We start from the raw sequence: 18,260 nt of genomic DNA on the forward strand, positions 1-18,260 counted from the left end.
CATACATTCAGTTTTGCCTGACGTTTATACCACTTTTTAAAAAAAAAAATTTAGAACAAAATCTCATACCATCGTTCAGAAAGTATAAGGACGTATCTATATATCCGTGTTCATCCATTTAAGTGTATGAAGTCGGTAATGAAACCAGAGGAGACGACAATTTGGAAAGCTTAAGGCAAATTACCGACCACCGGAGCACTTAAAAGCGCACTAGGTTTAGCGGAAACAAATGAAAGTGGCCTGGGGTTGGAGGTCAATGTGTACGCCGAATGCGCGGTGTATCCGCCACGTATTTACTTTCCAGCAGTTCTTGATTTGACTTTATCAAGATGGATATCACGCATGCGGCGATGATTTTTTATGCATCGATCATAATACAGCACAATGCACTTTTGGGAATTATAAAACTATCATTTTTCGTTGCGATATCATATCTTATCGATACTACTTTGCCACCAGGCAAACAAATGTCAAATATGGTAACCTTTATATTCGGGTCTTGCTGCGGTGCAGGGAATTGCAATGGCATATTATCATTGACGCACTTTGAGTAAATGACAAACACCGATAATCACCAAATTGGTATGATCCCTACCTATAATGAAACGGGCATGTCAAGAAGCTGGCCGCAGCAATGAGAGCCGGTGCGGCGGGGAAAAAAATTCTTTGGCAGTCAAAAAACGACACATTTCCCATATTGACGCTGCGGAACGTGTTCCACCCAAAAATAGGAAACGCATGCCCAGCGTTATAACCGCTCGAAGCTATTGTCCTCCAACAATCAGCATACATCTTTAGATAGATACGTTCAGGCAAGATTAACTACCTAAAGGAATGCACATGTGACACTCCTGTTAACAGTTTGACCAACCGTGAGCTTGTGAGACCAGGGCACGGCAGTTGACGTAAAATGTGTTGTCGTCACTTCACGACCGCAGTCGAGGACGATCAAAGCGCGCGCATGGTGGATCACTTGCTGAGTAAGAAATTTCATGACCTGGACGGCGCGACGGAAGTGTTCAAAAAGTATATAAGTCTACATCTATCGAAGTGATGAAGATCTTATAGCAATCATAGTACACTTTTCTCAAAGCATGAAATTCTTCAAGAAAGGAATCAAGGTCGATCCCAACTCAAAGCAAGCCAAGTCCAACGAGACGAAGCAAAGCATCAAAAGCAATAGCTCAAGTTCAAGCAAATCATCTAAAGGCAAGATTCTGATAACTCCCTTCAGCACGCCTCTTACAATGGGAATGTCCAGGATGTAAAGAAGTTCCTCCAACACCACTACAACTTCAAACATGTTTAGTATGAATGGCTGATTCCATGGATTCAACACTGTCCTGATATCCATTACACCCTAACACGTACCAAAATATACCATCCACTGAATCTGTAGATATGATACATACCATTGTCATTGGCATTTGCTTTTGTTTTTTTTTTACACTTTTTATTTACATTATTATTCTACATAAACGAATATACATCTTTTGATACAATAAGACAAAAATCTGCATGTCTAACTTGAGCCTCGTCATAACTGTTTTCTTGGAACCCACTGTGAAAGTACCATACTTGCAACAGTACAAAGCCCTATTACCACATTTTCTCTGAAGAGTGCGCAGCAGAGAAGTAATATACATTGATCCCACCATTGCGAACACCACAACACCAACTACCATTGCTAAGATACTACAGCTGAATCCTTGACCCGCCACATCATGATCCATATTGGTTGGTTTGTGGGTGCTAATCTGATGAGTCACTGACACGTTATCAATTTCAACTGGTGACCAATATATGCTGAATGATCAGGCGATGGAGACAGCAATAGCCGCAGCTTCACAAAAGCCATATTCGCCTTCATACTAGCCAATCCATCAAACTTGACCTACATACAACAACGAGTGTTGAACATTTCTGCTCATGAGCGTTGGAAGTTGCCGTGCACTTCATGGGTATGTGATTGCTCATTCTCGTGACGGCGTGGGATAGCCGCCATTCTCAAATATCAAATCGTCCATTTGGGAGGCGCCTCGTAACAGCTCTTGTAACCACTCTTGGTTTCCAAGTATCGGGTCTGCAGCCGTAGGAGCTGACTCCAGAGTCAATGGTCTGTTGACAACAGGGAGAATTGGTTTGCCTATAACCTCTCGAGCGTATTGCGCAACTTGCAACCTTACGACATTTGCAATGGGCCATGTCTCTCCAATTTGTCGGAGAGTACTGATAGCGAGCTGAATTTGCTCCTTCAACATTTGGGCCACAAAAGTTTCATTTTCTTCCTTATAGGCCGGCAACTGCACCGCTGTCGCAAAAGCGATGGCACACGCAAAGCACGGTGTATGCGTCTTAGTAGACTGCCCAGCAGACATGAGGCGAGTCAATCTAGATGCGGCTTTGATGGCGGCTGCTTTATGACTTGCTGTATTTTCATCGACTTTTCTTGCTCTATCAGTCCAACAACTCGTTTTGAAGTGCTGTATACTTTGCATTCCTGATCTGGGAAGATGAAGGCAAATGCTACCAAGGCTTATAAGCATATGCGCACAAAAAAGAACCTCATCGGTTTTACCGGAGCGAGAGATAACGTCCCTTTTGGGAACAGGTAAGTCCATCCAAAAATTTGCAATAGAGATCTCGGCTGCGTCAACCTGTGACTGAGTGGCCCAAGGGTCACCACTTAAATCGATGATGTTAGTCATAATGCGGACCGCTTCAACCTTGTATGCGAATGACGACCAGGAAAAGCTTCCCTCCACCAGAAAGCGATGTTGCATATCTTGCAGAGTCTTTGTTGGTGAAGTTTGGCCATTGTTGTATTCCTCACAGTGGCAGGGCAATGGCAAGTTCCATGCGATGTCCACTTTCAACCCAAAAGGCATGATCAACGAAGCAATGCCGACTATTGTATAAAGTTCCCACCACGTACGCCTATAGCTCTCCCTGAGCAGCGCTTGCTCACCTAGCCCGTAATTTACATCGTTGAGACCGATCTTTTTCGCAACATCGAGGGCCTGTGTCAGCATAATTCCTCCGGCTTCTCTTTCCAACCGAGCAAAAGAAGTTATTGCTAGAATGAGAAGAGCTTGAACTTTGAATGCATCATCTGGTGCATCTGAAGTGAGAATTTCCATGACTACATTGAGATATGGCTCTGGATTCTTTGAAGTGAAGTGGCAGCCGACGGCTTGCATTGCTTTTTTCAGATGTTTGGGGATTATGCCATGATGCTGTAAATAGATACGTGGCGGTATTATAATGGTATGAGCTGGATGAAAGAACTGATAGTATAAGTCGATCAAATATGTGCTGTCATCATCGTCGCTGAATTCTCGATCAACTGAAATTGTATCGTCTGTTGATGATAACGAAGCCGTAGAAAGTGGTACTGATAAGTTTTGAAGCAGATCGAACGAAAAATCAGAGCCGCCACTTGTTGCCGTATGATCTCTTGGGGGCTGTTCAAGGTGTTTTCTTTTTGGACCTCGATAGCCTCGCCGGGATTCCACGTAGACGCAATCGCTACCTGTCGAAGTACACCGTGTGCATATCGGAATCCGACCATCGCATTTGACATGTTTGTTCCGACAAGCGAGACATGCCTTCGGGCTCGGCTTCATGACATTGGAGTCTGTTGAACCCATACAAAACGTGCTACTTGAAATACTTGAGAGACCAACTTTTTCAAACCTCGGGGACCAGAGACCGTGACGTCATATCCCGAAGCCCGAAAAATGGAATACCTGTCAGATAAAAAGGGGTTCATTGTCGGAACTGTGTTTTACAAAGTATGGATAGCTTAAAATCTACTAGCGCTGGCGTGGTCTTTGGTGCTGCCTTGACTTTATCCCGAGTCTACATACCAACAGTCATCATCAACCAATTGAGACTCCATGATTTTCATATGTTAGAGGTGTTCCTGACTGCCAGTGCATCTAGCGCGTAAGTTAACTTGACATAAATGATCTGCCAATACGATGATACTCACAGTAACTCCAGACTCATTATGTTGGGATTTGAGAAGTTCGGCATTGCTAAACGGTCTGTCAGAACCAATTCATCTCTCGGTTGGTTCTCCCGCTACGACGGAAACATCATTGGTGGTAGTCTCTTAGGTGTCGGCATGGGCCTAACAGGAGCATGCCCTGGAACTGTGCTTCCTCAGCTTGCTCAGGGAATAGAATCCGCACGTTCGACCGCCCTAGGTGCAGTACTAGGTGGTGCCATCTACGCAAAATTCGGAAAGTCGCTGGTCTTCAATAGCCGTTTGAGCAAAGACGAGGTTCCAGCTGACCAAACCAATCATACTATTTCGTCAAAGTTCAACACATCGCCTTCAGCAACTTTGTTGACCTTTGAAGCCCTTGTGGTTACTTCTACTGCATTATCCGCTTTGTTGTTACCTGGAAAGACTTTTGCAATCTTGCCGACCGTGGTTGGTGGATTGCTCATAGGCGCTGCTCAAGTAGCCTCGATCTCCTTGACATCAAGCCCTCTAGGTGTTTCAAACGCCTACCAACAACTTGGCAGCTATCTTTGCAGAGTTATTAGGTTTAAGGATGTTCCACAACCACCCTTTCCACCAAAGTCCATCCTCTTTGCGCTGGGTATACTGATTGGTAGTGCAGTTTCTGGTCCGCTCTTACCGACACTTGCAAACGCCGGAACTGTACCTATAACACATGTTCAGGCCATTGTAGGTGGATTTATTCTTATTGTTGGCGCTAGAATAGCAGGTGGTTGCACTTCAGGTCATGGACTGTCTGGCTTGGCAGCCATGTCATTTTCGAGTCTAATTACTACGGCGTCCATGTTTGGTGCTGGTATTATTACTCAGTTAATTTTAAAGTAGACAGACCTTTAATAAAACAGAGTATCCAGACCTTGCTTTAATTCGTACATCCTTCGCACATTCGTATGTTGAGCACATCTGAAACCTGCATTTCGGATTTCATTCCCTTGAACCGGTCGGCGATGTTCACCCGCTTCCAGTGTATTATCGGGGACAAGCCTGAACCCTCAAATCCGATAAATAGTGATCTTGTTCAAGTGATTTATCATTTTTTTTTAATTAGAATTTTCTCCTCAAGTATGGATCCAATCGTACACTCCCTATATGAACCAGTCACTGGCACCTGGCAGTACGTTGTTGCTGACCCATCAAAGCGAGAAGCTACGATCATTGACCCAGTTCTTGACTATGACAAAGAAAGTGGTGATATCGACATTAACTCAGCAGACATCCTTCTCAAACTGGTTGAAGACAACAAATACAAAATCTGCTACATCTTGGAGACACATGCGCACGCTGACCATCTTTCAGCTTCTCGTTACCTCCAAAGCGTCCTAGGACATCGTCAATCTGTTGCGCCTGAGGTTTGTATTGGGCATCGCATCGTACAAGTCCAACAGACTTTCGGCACAATGTACTCTATACCGCAAGCAGAACTTGAGAATGCATTTGACCGACTTCTGCAAGACGAGGAAGAATTAGTTCTTGGCAATCTCATTATCCGTGTTATTCACTTGCCTGGACATACACCCGACCACGTTGGCTACATCATAGGAAGCAATGTCTTTACGGGCGATTCCATTTTCAACCCGGATGTTGGTTCAGCTAGATGTGACTTTCCTGGCGGTTCGGCCACAACTCTTTATCAATCTACACGAAGGCTTCTTAGTCTTCCAGAGTACTACAGGCTGTATACTGGACATGACTACCCACCACCTGATCGTTCTATTAATGTTGCATCAGATGAGTCAACGGCCGTTCCCTTTACAACTGTAGGAAAGCAGCGGCTTGAAAACAAGCATCTCAAGGCCGGTACCTCCGAAGAAGAGTTTGTGAATTGGAGAAATGAGAGAGACAGTGGCCTCCAAACACCAAAGCTACTTGTTCCATCTATCAGGACCAATATTCGAGGCGGCCGTCTGCCACAGTCTAGTGAAGATGGATTTAAAATAGTGAAGGTGCCTGCAAGCGTGGTTAGGGTACAATGAATACCTTATCTCCGTAACTTTAAATCTTAAAAGAAAATACAACATTGTATTAAATCATCACTTTCTTTAAATAAAGCTTTGAGCTATCTCGGCCGAGATTTCGCTTCATATTCTTTGATTGACTTGAAAAGTTTCGGCATTCTTGAGTGCTGACAAAAATTTCTTCGGTCGCCGATCATTTATTCACACTGAGCAGCCCAAAGCTGGATAATTTCTTTAAAAAGGGCCACCACCCAATTGTCCTCGTAACAACGTTGATGATGACAGAGGAGATTAAATTTGACGAAGGAACCATATCTACAACGAATGACGTTGACTCAAGCAACGCATTTCGGCAAATTCGGCCGCACTTGAACTCCCTCTGGCAGTATTCGCTTTTCGATTTAAGCGTAGATTCTCTCGTCGAGTTTCAACTGCTCCTTGCGACTTTCTGTACTGGATTACAGGACGCTATATCGTATCCTGACTTTCGCTGCTTCGCATCCAATCAAACGGGTAACACCGTGGTGCTCGCTGTCGGTATTGCCAATTACAACTATTATGCCTCCCAAAAGGATTCGCTCTTCCATCTTCCGAATATCGCCATGTCCCTTGGTATGTTTCTCGCTGGTGCAACTATTACAGGCCAACTGGGGAATTATGTGGGAGGAAGAAGACGTGGATGGCAGTTTATTACAAATTTGGCGCAGACAATGATGATATTCGGAGCAGCTGGAATCCAGTATGCCCATGATGTGCAGGAGACCGGACCGTGGGCTCTGGCAGTAGTTGCCTTGCTGGCGTTTTCTTCTGGTGCTCAAGTTGCAGCGGCAAGAGCTTTCCGAGTTCAAGAAATTACCACGGCAATGGCTACAGCTGCTTGGGTGGATCTGGTTATTGACCCAAAATTGCTGAAAACGAAGAACCATCCCCGGGATAGAAGGGCTCTTTTTCTCGTTGCACTCATTGCTGGCGGATTTGCAGGGGCTTTCATGTACTCTAAAATTGGAAGCCCTTCTGCACTCGTTATAAGTGCTACTGGCAAGACACTTGTGACCGCTTTGATGCTGCTTCCCAAGAAAGCTCACGAGGGGTCTAGTTTTGTATAATGTTTAGAGTACTTAGAGCGCTGAAATATAACGCACGAATAATTGAATATCCAAAGACTGTGTGATTAAATAGCCGAGCTATACACCAATTTCGACACTACGAACATTACACAGTAATGGTTAATGGTATGGCACAGCGAAATGTCAAGCTCAAATTCGAGTGATCGACTTGATCAGTAATGTTTCACTGAATTGTTTCCACCACACAATACCCAGTTTAAACCAGCAATTCAGATAGGCGTTCAGCCCATCACGTGGCTCGGGGACCATCTAATCGGCGAACACATTTTGCGTGAATTATATCTGTTCCCCGTTTTTCGCCAGACACTTCTTTCTTCTACACAGACAAAACTCGTCATGTGCAAAAAGGCAACTTGTGATACCTGCGGTAAGTATGCCTACAATCTGAATGACGTCTCTTCGCATATCTAACCTGTATTCCAGGCAAGCGCTCCTGGTGGGGATGCGGATACCATATTCCCTCCGTCATGGACTCTGTCCCAGAGGAAGAACGATGCAAATGTGAGCCCGCAGTTAAAGTAGAAGGCAAGGACTATCCGCCAAAGGCAGGAAAGCCGGACGAGTAGGTACAAGCCGCAAAGTCAAACCGATATTGAAACCACTCATAGTGTTTCGCTTGCACAGATTGTGCATCATTTTATGAACAGAAGGCATAGATGGATTGTAGAGAAGTAAGGCATGTAGTTTGGAAGGGTTGTTCAGCAAATAAAGGCTTAGTTGATGTTTTGATCTTTGGGGTTCATCTTTGGAAAAATGGGGATCGGTTGACGACTCTCTTCATGAGCGCATTTTGAGAAGACGCGAAGGAGCTATTCTCATGATGCTTTGCTGTTGAAGGTCGATTGATATTACTTGCCAGTAATCCCAATTTGCTAGTGATAGTGTGAAATGGTTGGTAACATGAAGATCAATGATATGTGTTCCTCATTACCTGCTGCATTTGACCGGCTCGTTTCGGTGCCAGATAACCTTGTTTCTAACTTGGTGATCATTGGTGACGGGCTGGTCGGCATGTCATCATTTCAAATTGAAGCATATTTTTGCAACTAATGTAATTCACTTATCTTTGAAGAATCACACCGTGTTCATCTCATCCATACTACCTAGCAGTAGAGCTGCTCGCACAACAGGCGCACTGATCAAAGACTTGATATCCAATGCTTCACAGCTTCGTCCAAGATTTCACATCAACGCTAAAAAAATCATAACAATAACGAGTCATCTCCTTATTGCTTATACAACATAAGCAATACGAGCGAAATACTCAGCATTCTAAGATCTGGATACAAATCTTTCATGTCACACAGGAGTGGCCTTTATGAAGCCAGTATGAATTTAACAGATATGCTATGTACTTTTCATTAGCATAGAGTTGCAATATAGTTTACATATTGTTTGAGTTGCATCAATATTATACACACTCATCATAGATATACTTTCAATTCCTCTATATTGAGACATTTCGATATATGTACTAATACATAAAAGTAAGAAGGAATGCTACTAATGCAGAATGTCTTGAAAGCGCTCTCATGTGAATGACCTCGGCATCTTCCAGCTAACCCCTGGCAAACCTTTGCAGATTATCTATTGAGCTCATCCATGCATCTGGGTATCCAGGCACGGGTCCCTTGTCAGCATATTGCCAGAAGACATTGTTAGTCCAACCGTTGGGTAAGGGTCTGGGCGACGGAGAATAGCTAATGATCCAAAGCGGATTGGTATTACCAAAGCTCGGATTGTCATTAGTGCATGCCTTCCACCAATTCGTGGATGTGCTGATAACAGGATAACGGCCAGTGCGAGCGTGGTAAGTATTGCTGAAGTCTCTAATCCAGATTATCATAGAGGCCGGGGACAAGCCATAACAAGGATTCCCATAAGGGTTTCGCTCTAATTCTAACGCACCAGGAAGAGTTATTCCATCAGCAGTCCAGACACCTCCATAAGAAAGGAAATGGGTTGCCTGAGCAGCACCAGAAGACTTGTCAGGCAGGGCAACATGGTATGCTCCACGAATAAAGCGTGTGTGGGTTGCACCGAGGTACTGAGTGTTAAATGTACTGCTGACCATTTTCAATCCCTCGGTTGCTTTGATATAGACAAATGTAAGTCCGGTAGCCTTGACCGATGCCCAGTTTACATGGGGATTGTAATTGCTAATATCGAATCCTTGAACCAAACTGGACAAGCCAACTTGAGCGCAAGAGAGCAAAGCTAGTGTGACAAGAATGAGTTTCGTTATTTTGTCGTAATGGAATCAACGGTGGGTGAAAAGATACAATGACTCTTAAATACTACAAGATCGGATCATGCTCATTTAGCATATAGCTTGTTTTCCCATTTCTTTAAGGGACGCGTATTACAGGATGTTCTCCTAAGATTTATGTATTCTATTGCCGCCATCATAATTTTGCGTTACCCAGGCTAGTGTTTGGCACTTTCACACCTAACAGATTATTGATAGGAAAAGAAGATCGTTTATTGACTTTGCGCTTTGACAGTAATGGGTTTGTTGGAGGATAGTGATGAAAGCTTTCCTACTACTCACAAGCCTATATAATCTATACAAAGCAGTCCTGGCGCAAGGGTCAGTGACATAAGTACCCTCCTTGATTTGATGCAATACATACCGATACAGAAGATTCATTTTAATCGATGAGCAGTAGAATTTTGAATGGCGGAATACTTATACAAATGCACACAACTCAGTGCGAATATTATGACACGCATGACGCTACTGAGGACCATGTGTATTGAGCGGTGACCAAACATTATACAACTGTATAGCCCTGCAACATGCTTTGACTTGGAATATCATAAACTTTTAATTTGAGAGGTAAATTTCTATATAGCTTATGATACTTACCTTAAAGTATCGAGGAGATGGAAACATCGTCATCACTTTAGTGCCGTAGAGTCAGTAAGCGGCCCATCCACTGGCAAATTTTTTTGATTTACCATATAGCTTCATATCTTCACAGACAAAGTGAAAGGTAAAGACTCCAAAATAAGGTAACACAGACTAGCTTTCACGTAACGGTAGCTTCCTAGTGGCTGACAGATCTGTTCCATATCAGTCAATATGAGATCAGAACAGCGCATTTTCTTCACATTGCAATGGTTCATTGGAATCGCTGGTGCTCATTTAGTAGGAGCGACAGAGACAATCCACTAAGTCGCGGTCATCGCGGTGCATCGGATCCACCAAACAAGTATACTGTTTATTTCACGGGTCGCGCATTCCAACTCAGAATATCGGTGGTTGGCGAGGTCGAGAATTTCGTGTATGTCACATACTCTGCACGAGGTTATTACAAACATCACTAGTCAACTTGAAATCAAATGGATTGAGGAGATACTATTTGGAAAAGCATTTTAGATGGGAACTGGAATGTTTGAGTCCTCTCTTATGGACGGCTGATGGAGTAACCTGGCTTTAATTAGTATTAACGCTATACGAAAGGTATATTCGTTGCAGGGATGATCATGCTCGGTGTAAAGATAGGGCTTACCGATACGAAAAGCGTGATAGTTCTTTATGCAACAGAGAAATTCTCCATAAAGTTGTGTTGCTATGTTTAATAAAGAATAACAAATTAGGCGTAGGGAAGTTTCTTAGTGTTGGTGACCGAGCATGGAATTGCAGACCCGAAATGAAACTGGTTACTGTTGATCGTCGTTAAGATTTATTCACTGATATTATTTCCTAGTGTGTGCCATAAAAATGAAGTCTGGAGCCATGCCGTGAATAAGCCAAATTTCATGGTGCTGGGTTCTTGCGCGGCATCTGAACAGACAGTCTTGCATAATCACTAAAACTAAAGGGACACCCATTCTTTAGATAACGAGTGTTCTATTCTTACATTACATGGCATTTAGCTCGCATTTTAGAGCATTAGACGGTCTCTGAGCGCCCCATATGTGGCTCTCCATTTGGCTCATACCATACAAGGCAGTTTGTTGTTGACTGACGACATGAGCAAAGGTGGACGGACGGAGCTGACTATCTTTTGTTGTATACGACCTTCCATCAACAATAGCTTCCCTTGAAATGATAATGACAAATCAGGTTGATGGTGCTGTAAAGGTAGGGTAGGGGCGTCCGTGCAATTAAAATAGGCATTATGGTTTCAGCGAGAGCCTTGGGGACTAAGATTGACCCAATTACGTACTTTGCAGAATAATTAGAAACATTGACTTAGAGGATGAGCCAGGAACCAATTTTATTTTTACATTTGTTTATGAAATCTCTCCATTAAAGTCTAGAAAGTTGCCAAGAATGATGTCAAGCTCAGGTCGATCGGCCATTGACAGTGTCGGGCTCAGCAGTCACACTAGGCTTATACACCTCTTAGACCGTCGGACAATGGTTCCCCGATCCACTATGATGGAGAGAGAGGCTCTGGGTCTCAAAGGGATCTGAGCCATTCATCATACGCTTGGCAGTATCCTATAGAGGCTATAAAAGGCGAGAGAATTTCCTACAGATTTTATTTTCATCATCTCCTCCCTACACAACAATGAAGTCTGCTCTTTTCGTTTCAATCATCGGCTCCGTCATGTCTCTTGCTGCCGCACAAAGCGGTGCTCCAACCGGTAGCGTCCCTGCATCCGTTCCTTCTGGATCCGCTGGAGCTGGCAGTGCTGCTCCATCTGGAGGAGCTTCATCTCAGCCCGTCACCATCACAGCTCCACTTACCGGTACAACCTGGCACGCTGGTCAACAAGAGACCATCTCTTGGACCAACGCTGCTTCCGACGTCCTTAGTCAAATTCAATTGATGCAAGGACAAGCCAACGCCTTGCAGCCTGTTCAATTATTAGACCAAAACGTTAACACAAAGTCCGGCCATGTCAATGTCACTGTTCCCGCCAACGTGACCAGCGGTGCCGACTATGCTTTGGCTCTTGGTACTCCACCTCAAGTCGCATACATTGGTCCATTCTCCATTCAAGGTGGTAAGGGATCTGCTTCTGGCTCTCCCTCTGGAGCCGCTCCATCTGGTGCCGCTGCTTCTGGCGCCGCTCCTTCTGGAGGTGCAATTCCCTCTGGTGCCGCTCCATCAGGAGGTGCTCCTTCCGGAAACTCTGGTACACCCGCTGCTCCAGTTAAGCGACAAGCTAGCGGCTCTGATGGCTCTGGTGCTGATGGCTCTAGCGCTGATGGCTCCGATGGCACTGCTGCCGAACCAAGTGCTTCTGTACCCGGTGGTGCTGATGCTTCTGGAACTGCCACTGGCACTGGTGCTGCTGCCACTGGTACGGATGCTGCTGGAACTGCTGCTTCCGGCGCTGCTACTGGCGCTGCCACGGGTGCTGCCGGTTCTGGTGCCGCTGATTCTGGTGCTGCCTCAGCTAGTATGCCTTCTGCTGCTTCCAGTGCTGCCACCTCTAGTGGAGCAGCCTCCGCCAGCATGCCCGTCATGTCTAGCATGGCTAGCGGAGCCAGCAGCATGATGGCCAGTGCTTCTTCTGCTGTGCCTTCTGCATCTTCATCCTCCTCCTCTAGCTCCACTTCTGGTGCTGGTCAACTTACTGTTGGAGCCCTCGCCATCGCCGCTCCTGTGGCTGCTGTCATGTATGCCATGTAAACGCCTTCATCTCCTTTACCTCATAGAAACCTATGGTTGTACATTCATCTGATTGAAAAAGTCGATCTGTTTTAGAAGAAAAACCTTTCAGTCATTGTATATTTCAGATGTAATTCTTGCCTTTTTATTAAAGAAAAAACAGATTTCAATATAATATTCTTGAATCCTTCACATTTTGAATCAGAGTATTGAAGTTATATGGTTGTGCAGCGGCGGAATATGTTGTTTAATACGGACATAAATTTGGATTAGATGACATTGCTTTATTGATGGGTATGAAAAATTTTCGGCGAGTGACAGAAAGGTCATAGTAAAATATTTATTTTCTTTTTTGATTTGTAAAGTGGTGAATGTCCCAACAGAGGAAGTAAAGGAGACGAATACAATGGCCGTTAAGCTGTAGACATCCATCCTGTTGCCCATAAAAGAGCCGGGAGCGAGATCACTCTTGCAAAGCTAACCATTTCAAAGGCCATAAAAAATACCCCGAAAAACATGACCAGCCCACCACGCTACAACAATGCTCTCCAACCTCCTCTTGGCAACCATAACGAGCATGAAGTAAATGATGAAACTGTAAAACTTTGCGAAGGGTAAAGAACTCGTTTGCCGAGGAAAATGAAAAATTTTATACTCGAGGCGGGGCTTGTGACTGGCAAATTTATGGCCAAAGGTACCGAAAAGCAGTACTGATATTGGTTCAAGGCATCTACCCTTATTCTCTCATCTCATCACATAGCAGCCATGGTCTTCTATAAAAGTAATAACATGCTCTGATTATTATCATCAGCCAAAAAAATCCAAGTCCGTTTACGCAAAAAAAAATATACATTTTTTGAAAACGTAAGCAATATCACAAAATACATTATATCTATCCGCTGGAGCCAACAATGCCGAGCTTCTCCAAAGATCGAACTCCTTGTTCATCCCACTCCTGCTTGGTAATCCACCATGAATCCTTATCCTTCATGATATCAGCAAGAACAGCACCACCAAGGAAGACCCTATTCATAACGCGTTAGGACACAGAAGCCAAAAATAATAATAACTGTGCAAAATACTTACATGTGTTTGCGTCTTGGGGGGTCCTCAATGCGAATTTTGAATTTCTGTGAAAACGAAGAGGTTTGAATAATGCGCGGGTCTGCATTACGGTACGTTGACCACACTTACGCTCAATCGACTTGCGTCACCACCAAGGACATTCGTCAAATACAATTGCTTCACTTCCTTTTCAAGACGGCTTGGCAAACCAGGGTACATGGTTGAGCCTCCAGAAAGGACAATGTGCTTGTAGAGTTCGGAACGAATATCAATATCAGCAGCCTGGATAGTGTTGAAGAGCATTTCTATGAAAAGGAGATTTGATGAGGGGAATGAACCATTTTGTTAAAAAGTCATGGTTGAAGGTCATACCTGCAACACCGGGTGCTTCAACATCGACCAAGTGAGGCTGGAACATACACTCTGGTGCCTCGAATCTTTCTGATCCAACCTTGATGACACGACCATCAGGAAGTTCATATTCCTCCACCAAAACAGTGGTTTCATTGCCTAGCTTCGAGTCCAGCTCAAGGTCATAGCTGCACCATATGAGTTCTTAGTACTTTTGCCTGGCTGGGTAACATGTTACTATAACCTACCTGACGTAGCACAACTTCTCCTTGATTTGACGAACAGTCTCGAAATCAGCGGTTCTGTTGAAGGCATAACCTCGGTTGAGCAAAAGCTTGATAAGATGTCTCGTTATATGACGACCAGCCACATCTAAACGGCGAGTCAAGTTTTGTGGTGCGAAACCTTGATAGACAGGGACCTAAAGGAGAGAGCAATTTAGCCAAACGAAAGTATGGAACGGCATGAAAAAGCAACAAGACGTACAATGTGAGTAACACCATCACCAGAGTCGACGACAACACCGGAAAGAAGACCTAAACAAATCAAGCAGTGAGATAAGCTTGGGCACGTTGCGCGTTCTGACCAACTTAGCTTATTCAATAGCTTACCCTGAGCATAAAGTGTAAGGACGGCTTGGATGGCGACATAGACTCCCTGGAAACCATACTCCTCAAACATGACCTCGACCATCTTTTCACGGTTAGCGCGTGGGTTCATAGGAGCTTCGGTGAGCAAGATTTTGGAGTCTCTAGGGTCGACCTTGAGTTTTTCATCGAATGTATAATTCCACAAATGGCGCATATCTTCCCAGTTTCTAATAATTCCGTTCTCCATAGGGTATGACATTTGCAGGATATTGCGCAAACTGGCTGCGTCGTCACCGACCATAAGATCCTTCACTTCGACATTGCCGACTTTTTCTTCAGCGCGCAAAATGGGTCTACCGACGACGGAGGGAAAGACGTATTCAGGGAAGTTGGAGCCGGCATAACCGCACTTGACAAACTAATGAGGAGAAGTGGATGGAGAAGCGGGTGTTAGTTGCATGATGGGTGGGTGGGTGATGGTTAGGGATATGTGGTGACTGGGATGGAAAAGCAGACTTACTCCTGTTCCGTTGTCCACTACAAGAGTCTTGGATGCATTCATGATGGAAGAACAGACAAGTGAATTTCGTAGAGGATGGGGAGTTTAGCTGAGTGAGTTTGTCGGGCGCGATGTCGCACTGCCTGAAAATTCGGACGTCATTCGTCTTGGCTTCCGCTTTGGGACAGACCTCACAACGTATTTTTATGTATTTACAAAGCTCTACAACTTCAAGTAAAGGAACGAAGCAAAGAATCAATAAACAACTACCACTACTATCGTCGTCTATCATATAATATCGAAAGATCATTCATGTATCCTTCCACCAAGTCTCGTTGTATCTGGTATCATCGTTAACACGCGTATCCTTCAAAGGCCGGCCCATTCCTTCCTATGAACCCACCTCAATAGCCTTCTTTTGCCCACTCTTGGTTCTATAAGTCTTCCTTCGTCGTTTATAGTCTCTCTCATCAGCTAGTCTTTGTTCTCGGCTTTTTGCTAATGCACTCTCTCGTTCTGTTATGTTCGCCATAAGTGACATGAGTCGCATACCATAGACTGTTGTACCATCCACTTACCTCGTCTCTCTTTTTCTCTCAGAACCAAGTCAGGCAGTATCTCTGCGCGATCGATGTCTTTCTTTGTAACAGCTCGGCTTATATCCACTAATTGTGCGTAGCTGGCTCTATCTGGTAGAAGTTGCACGGGGTGTTGGCTTGTGGGTGCTTGAGCTGTTGGACACCCATTTATATCAGCATGGCCATCCCTTCCGACAATGGGTATCAGCCTTTACGGTCTATAGTGTACTCACCTGGGTCCTGTACAAAGGATACCACATTGCGACACTGGGTATAGAATGACACAGAGCTTTTCGGCTATATAGGAATAAAATGTTATTGAGTGACTATGGGACGCTTGTCGTTTGAATCCATCATTTACCTCAGGCACTTTGGAATAGGTCACACGCTGGCAACGCATACTGTGTTTGGCATACGACGTCGACGGAAAAATATGACTCTCGTCCATCCGGCACACTTTGAGGTTGGCCCTGGTCTGCCACAGCAACATTAACATAGTCAATCCAGATGATATGTACGTGTGCTTCGTCTCTTACCTTGTACCATGATAGTAACTCTTGCTTATCCCATGCCAGAGTATCCAGCAGCTGGTCTATTTGGCTTGACAAGGCTTGACTGTCTTTTAGATGAGCGGACAATGGCATGGCAGGTTGGATGAAATTTTTCCACTACAGAGAAAAAAAAAGATTTGTCGACGTCATCAAGTTTGCCCTGGGGCCGCTGCCGGTTGGATACAATTTTTTGTTTTGGGTTGAAGGACGCTTCCCTCTTCTTCTACAACAAACAACTTTGAAATGTTGAGAACTGTCGCTCGTTCTGCCCTTGCGGCCACTGTCCGTAGAGCCGCTGCTCCCGCTGTGAGTATCTAATACTTGACTATTATCATCCCTACTATTTCCCCTTCGTCCACCCAATGTCAACAATACAAGGGCCATCATGGTGAAACCTTTCCCCATGACTGGATGGTGAATTGCCTCGACAATCTCGCGTATGGACAACCGTTATTTTACAACTCAAAGCGACACTATTTCTCTCAACATTGCTCCCTCTTTCGCCAACATCATCATCTTTCTATTTACTAATTGACCTTTAATCTTAGACTCGTCTCAACCTTGGTGCTGCCTCCATTGCTGTCCGCAACTACGCTTCTGCCAAGCCCCAGACTTCCGAGGTCTCCTCCATCCTCGAGCAACGCATCCTTGGTGCCTCCGGAGATGTCGATATCCAGGAGACTGGACGCGTCTTGTCCATTGGTGACGGTATTGCCCGTGTCTATGGTTTGAAGAACTGCCAGGCCGAAGAGATGGTTGAATTCTCCAGCGGTCTTAAGGTACTGAATAGGTTGTCCACCGTGTTGATGATTGAAATACGATTATTGATCAACGTTTTTTTTTTTTGTTATAGGGTATGGCCCTTAACTTGGAACCCGATAACGTCGGTATTGTCGTCTTCGGTAACGATCGTTTGATTAAGGAAGGTGACACTGTCAAGCGTACCGGTGCTATTGTTGACGTTCCCGTCGGTCCCGGTCTTCTTGGTCGTGTTGTCGATGCCCTTGGTAACCCCATTGATGGTAAGGGTCCTCTCGACAGCATTGGCCGTACTCGTGTCCAAGTCAAGGCCCCCGGTATTTTGCCCCGTCACTCCGTTCGCGAACCTATGCAGACTGGTATCAAGTCTGTCGACTCCATGGTTCCCATCGGTCGTGGTCAGCGTGAGTTGATTATTGGTGATCGTCAAACCGGTAAGACTGCTGTCGCTCTCGACACCATTCTTAACCAGAAGAACTGGAACAACGGTTCTGATGAAGCCAAGAAGTTGTACTGTGTCTACGTTGCTGTTGGTCAAAAGCGTTCCACTGTTGCTCAGCTCGTCAGCACTCTTGAGAACAACGATGCCCTCAAGTACTCCATCATTGTTGCTGCCACCGCTTCCGAAGCCGCTCCTCTTCAATACCTTGCTCCTTTCTCTGGTGCTGCTATTGGTGAATGGTTCCGTGACAACGGTCGTCACTCTTTGATCATCTATGACGATTTGTCCAAGCAAGCTGTTGCTTACCGTCAAATGTCCCTTTTGCTTCGTCGTCCTCCCGGTCGTGAAGCCTACCCTGGTGACGTTTTCTACCTTCACTCTCGTCTTCTCGAGCGTGCTGCCAAGATGAACAAGGACTTCGGTTACGGTTCCATGACTGCCCTTCCCATCATTGAGACCCAGGGTGGTGATGTCTCTGCTTACATTCCCACTAACGTCATTTCCATCACTGACGGTCAGATCTTCTTGGAAGCTGAACTTTTCTTCAAGGGTATCCGTCCCGCCATTAACGTCGGTCTTTCCGTCTCCCGTGTCGGTTCCGCTGCCCAGACCAAGGCCATGAAGCAAGTTGCCGGTTCCCTCAAGCTTTTCCTTGCCCAATACCGTGAAGTCGCTGCTTTCGCTCAATTCGGTTCCGATTTGGATGCCTCCACCCAGTTCTTGTTGAACCGTGGTGC

General features: G+C 44.9%; 12 protein-coding genes across 12 annotated transcripts; 6 read left to right on the forward strand and 6 right to left on the reverse strand.

Annotated features, from left to right (window-relative positions):
* Positions 1 to 1,362: 1,362 nt before the first annotated feature.
* Positions 1,363 to 1,853, reverse strand: K450DRAFT_262456 (uncharacterized protein). The gene has a single exon (XM_051592482.1). The coding sequence runs from the start codon at positions 1,731 to 1,733 to the stop codon at positions 1,458 to 1,460; it is 276 nt and encodes a 91-aa protein (XP_051440296.1). The 5' UTR covers positions 1,734 to 1,853; the 3' UTR covers positions 1,363 to 1,457.
* A 120-nt stretch (positions 1,854 to 1,973) lies between these two features.
* K450DRAFT_181031 (uncharacterized protein) lies at positions 1,974 to 3,626 on the reverse strand (the record flags this gene model as incomplete). Its single annotated transcript, XM_051584354.1, has 1 exon — positions 1,974 to 3,626. One exon carries the CDS (start codon positions 3,624 to 3,626, stop codon positions 1,974 to 1,976), a length of 1,653 nt encoding a protein of 550 aa, XP_051440297.1.
* Positions 3,627 to 3,773: 147 nt separating this feature from the next.
* On the forward strand, positions 3,774 to 4,860 carry K450DRAFT_215947 (uncharacterized protein; the record flags this gene model as incomplete). Its single annotated transcript, XM_051584847.1, has 2 exons — positions 3,774 to 3,948; positions 4,006 to 4,860. Exons 1-2 carry the CDS (start codon positions 3,797 to 3,799, stop codon positions 4,856 to 4,858), a joined length of 1,005 nt encoding a protein of 334 aa, XP_051440298.1. The 5' UTR covers positions 3,774 to 3,796.
* A 237-nt stretch (positions 4,861 to 5,097) lies between these two features.
* On the forward strand, positions 5,098 to 6,006 carry K450DRAFT_295884 (uncharacterized protein; the record flags this gene model as incomplete). Its single annotated transcript, XM_051593620.1, has 1 exon — positions 5,098 to 6,006. One exon carries the CDS (start codon positions 5,098 to 5,100, stop codon positions 6,004 to 6,006), a length of 909 nt encoding a protein of 302 aa, XP_051440299.1.
* A 167-nt stretch (positions 6,007 to 6,173) lies between these two features.
* On the forward strand, positions 6,174 to 7,270 carry K450DRAFT_262460 (uncharacterized protein). Its single transcript, XM_051592483.1, has one exon. The coding sequence runs from the start codon at positions 6,264 to 6,266 to the stop codon at positions 7,092 to 7,094; it is 831 nt and encodes a 276-aa protein (XP_051440300.1). The 5' UTR covers positions 6,174 to 6,263; the 3' UTR covers positions 7,095 to 7,270.
* Positions 7,271 to 7,369: 99 nt separating this feature from the next.
* K450DRAFT_262463 (uncharacterized protein) lies at positions 7,370 to 7,844 on the forward strand. Its single transcript, XM_051592484.1, has 3 exons — positions 7,370 to 7,482; positions 7,539 to 7,681; positions 7,724 to 7,844. The coding sequence occupies exons 1-2, from the start codon at positions 7,452 to 7,454 to the stop codon at positions 7,679 to 7,681; spliced, it is 174 nt and encodes a 57-aa protein (XP_051440301.1). The 5' UTR covers positions 7,370 to 7,451; the 3' UTR covers positions 7,724 to 7,844.
* Positions 7,845 to 8,636: 792 nt separating this feature from the next.
* K450DRAFT_262467 (uncharacterized protein) lies at positions 8,637 to 9,685 on the reverse strand. Its single transcript, XM_051592485.1, has one exon. The coding sequence runs from the start codon at positions 9,187 to 9,189 to the stop codon at positions 8,674 to 8,676; it is 516 nt and encodes a 171-aa protein (XP_051440302.1). The 5' UTR covers positions 9,190 to 9,685; the 3' UTR covers positions 8,637 to 8,673.
* A 1,934-nt stretch (positions 9,686 to 11,619) lies between these two features.
* K450DRAFT_262472 (uncharacterized protein) lies at positions 11,620 to 12,799 on the forward strand. The gene has a single exon (XM_051592486.1). It carries the CDS (start codon positions 11,639 to 11,641, stop codon positions 12,707 to 12,709), a length of 1,071 nt encoding a protein of 356 aa, XP_051440303.1. The 5' UTR covers positions 11,620 to 11,638; the 3' UTR covers positions 12,710 to 12,799.
* Positions 12,800 to 13,314, reverse strand: K450DRAFT_262473 (uncharacterized protein). Its single transcript, XM_051592487.1, has one exon. The coding sequence runs from the start codon at positions 13,130 to 13,132 to the stop codon at positions 12,890 to 12,892; it is 243 nt and encodes an 80-aa protein (XP_051440304.1). The 5' UTR covers positions 13,133 to 13,314; the 3' UTR covers positions 12,800 to 12,889.
* A 1-nt stretch (position 13,315) lies between these two features.
* On the reverse strand, positions 13,316 to 15,420 carry K450DRAFT_262477 (uncharacterized protein). The gene is made up of 9 exons (XM_051592488.1): positions 15,215 to 15,420; positions 14,716 to 15,112; positions 14,591 to 14,640; positions 14,353 to 14,525; positions 14,126 to 14,292; positions 13,883 to 14,058; positions 13,775 to 13,818; positions 13,540 to 13,713; positions 13,316 to 13,461 (listed from the first exon to the last, which is right to left on the reverse strand). The coding sequence occupies exons 1-8, from the start codon at positions 15,254 to 15,256 to the stop codon at positions 13,581 to 13,583; spliced, it is 1,182 nt and encodes a 393-aa protein (XP_051440305.1). The 5' UTR covers positions 15,257 to 15,420; the 3' UTR covers positions 13,316 to 13,461; positions 13,540 to 13,580.
* Positions 15,333 to 15,859, reverse strand: K450DRAFT_262483 (uncharacterized protein). Its single transcript, XM_051592489.1, has 2 exons — positions 15,597 to 15,859; positions 15,333 to 15,534 (listed from the first exon to the last, which is right to left on the reverse strand). Exons 1-2 carry the CDS (start codon positions 15,741 to 15,743, stop codon positions 15,469 to 15,471), a joined length of 213 nt encoding a protein of 70 aa, XP_051440306.1. The 5' UTR covers positions 15,744 to 15,859; the 3' UTR covers positions 15,333 to 15,468.
* A 695-nt stretch (positions 15,860 to 16,554) lies between these two features.
* K450DRAFT_194398 (uncharacterized protein) lies at positions 16,555 to 18,258 on the forward strand (the record flags this gene model as incomplete). Its single annotated transcript, XM_051584482.1, has 3 exons — positions 16,555 to 16,628; positions 16,871 to 17,101; positions 17,176 to 18,258. Coding segments are annotated over exons 1-3 (1,377 nt in total), but the record flags the coding sequence as incomplete, so codon positions are not given.
* Between the last annotated feature and the right edge of the window lie 2 nt (positions 18,259 to 18,260).

Source organism: Umbelopsis ramanniana, assembly GCF_025399195.1.
Source record: "Umbelopsis ramanniana AG unplaced genomic scaffold K450scaffold_97, whole genome shotgun sequence".
NCBI lineage: Eukaryota > Fungi > Mucoromycota > Umbelopsidomycetes > Umbelopsidales > Umbelopsidaceae > Umbelopsis > Umbelopsis ramanniana.

Bases quoted from the DNA above. Each gene is read 5' to 3' on its own strand.
- K450DRAFT_262472 (XM_051592486.1), top strand. From the start codon at position 11,639: ATGAAGTCTGCTCTTTTCGTTTCAATCATCGGCTCCGTCATGTCTCTT.
- K450DRAFT_262467 (XM_051592485.1), bottom strand. From the start codon at position 9,189: ATGGTCAGCAGTACATTTAACACTCAGTACCTCGGTGCAACCCACACA.
- K450DRAFT_262483 (XM_051592489.1), bottom strand. From the start codon at position 15,743: ATGCGACTCATGTCACTTATGGCGAACATAACAGAACGAGAGAGTGCA. The intron at 15,535-15,596 runs GTGGGTTCATAG...CGATGATACCAG, and splicing joins GGCAAAAGAAGGCTATTGAG to ATACAACGAGACTTGGTGGA.
- K450DRAFT_262463 (XM_051592484.1), top strand. From the start codon at position 7,452: ATGTGCAAAAAGGCAACTTGTGATACCTGCG. The intron at 7,483-7,538 runs GTAAGTATGCCT...CCTGTATTCCAG, and splicing joins GGCAACTTGTGATACCTGCG to GCAAGCGCTCCTGGTGGGGA.
- K450DRAFT_262456 (XM_051592482.1), bottom strand. From the start codon at position 1,733: ATGGATCATGATGTGGCGGGTCAAGGATTCAGCTGTAGTATCTTAGCA.
- K450DRAFT_262460 (XM_051592483.1), top strand. From the start codon at position 6,264: ATGATGACAGAGGAGATTAAATTTGACGAAGGAACCATATCTACAACG.
- K450DRAFT_262477 (XM_051592488.1), bottom strand. From the start codon at position 15,256: ATGAATGCATCCAAGACTCTTGTAGTGGACAACGGAACAGGA. The intron at 15,113-15,214 runs GTAAGTCTGCTT...TCTCCTCATTAG, and splicing joins TAGTGGACAACGGAACAGGA to TTTGTCAAGTGCGGTTATGC. The intron at 13,819-13,882 runs GTAAGTGTGGTC...TCGTTTTCACAG, and splicing joins GTGACGCAAGTCGATTGAGC to AAATTCAAAATTCGCATTGA.
- K450DRAFT_262473 (XM_051592487.1), bottom strand. From the start codon at position 13,132: ATGGGCAACAGGATGGATGTCTACAGCTTAACGGCCATTGTATTCGTC.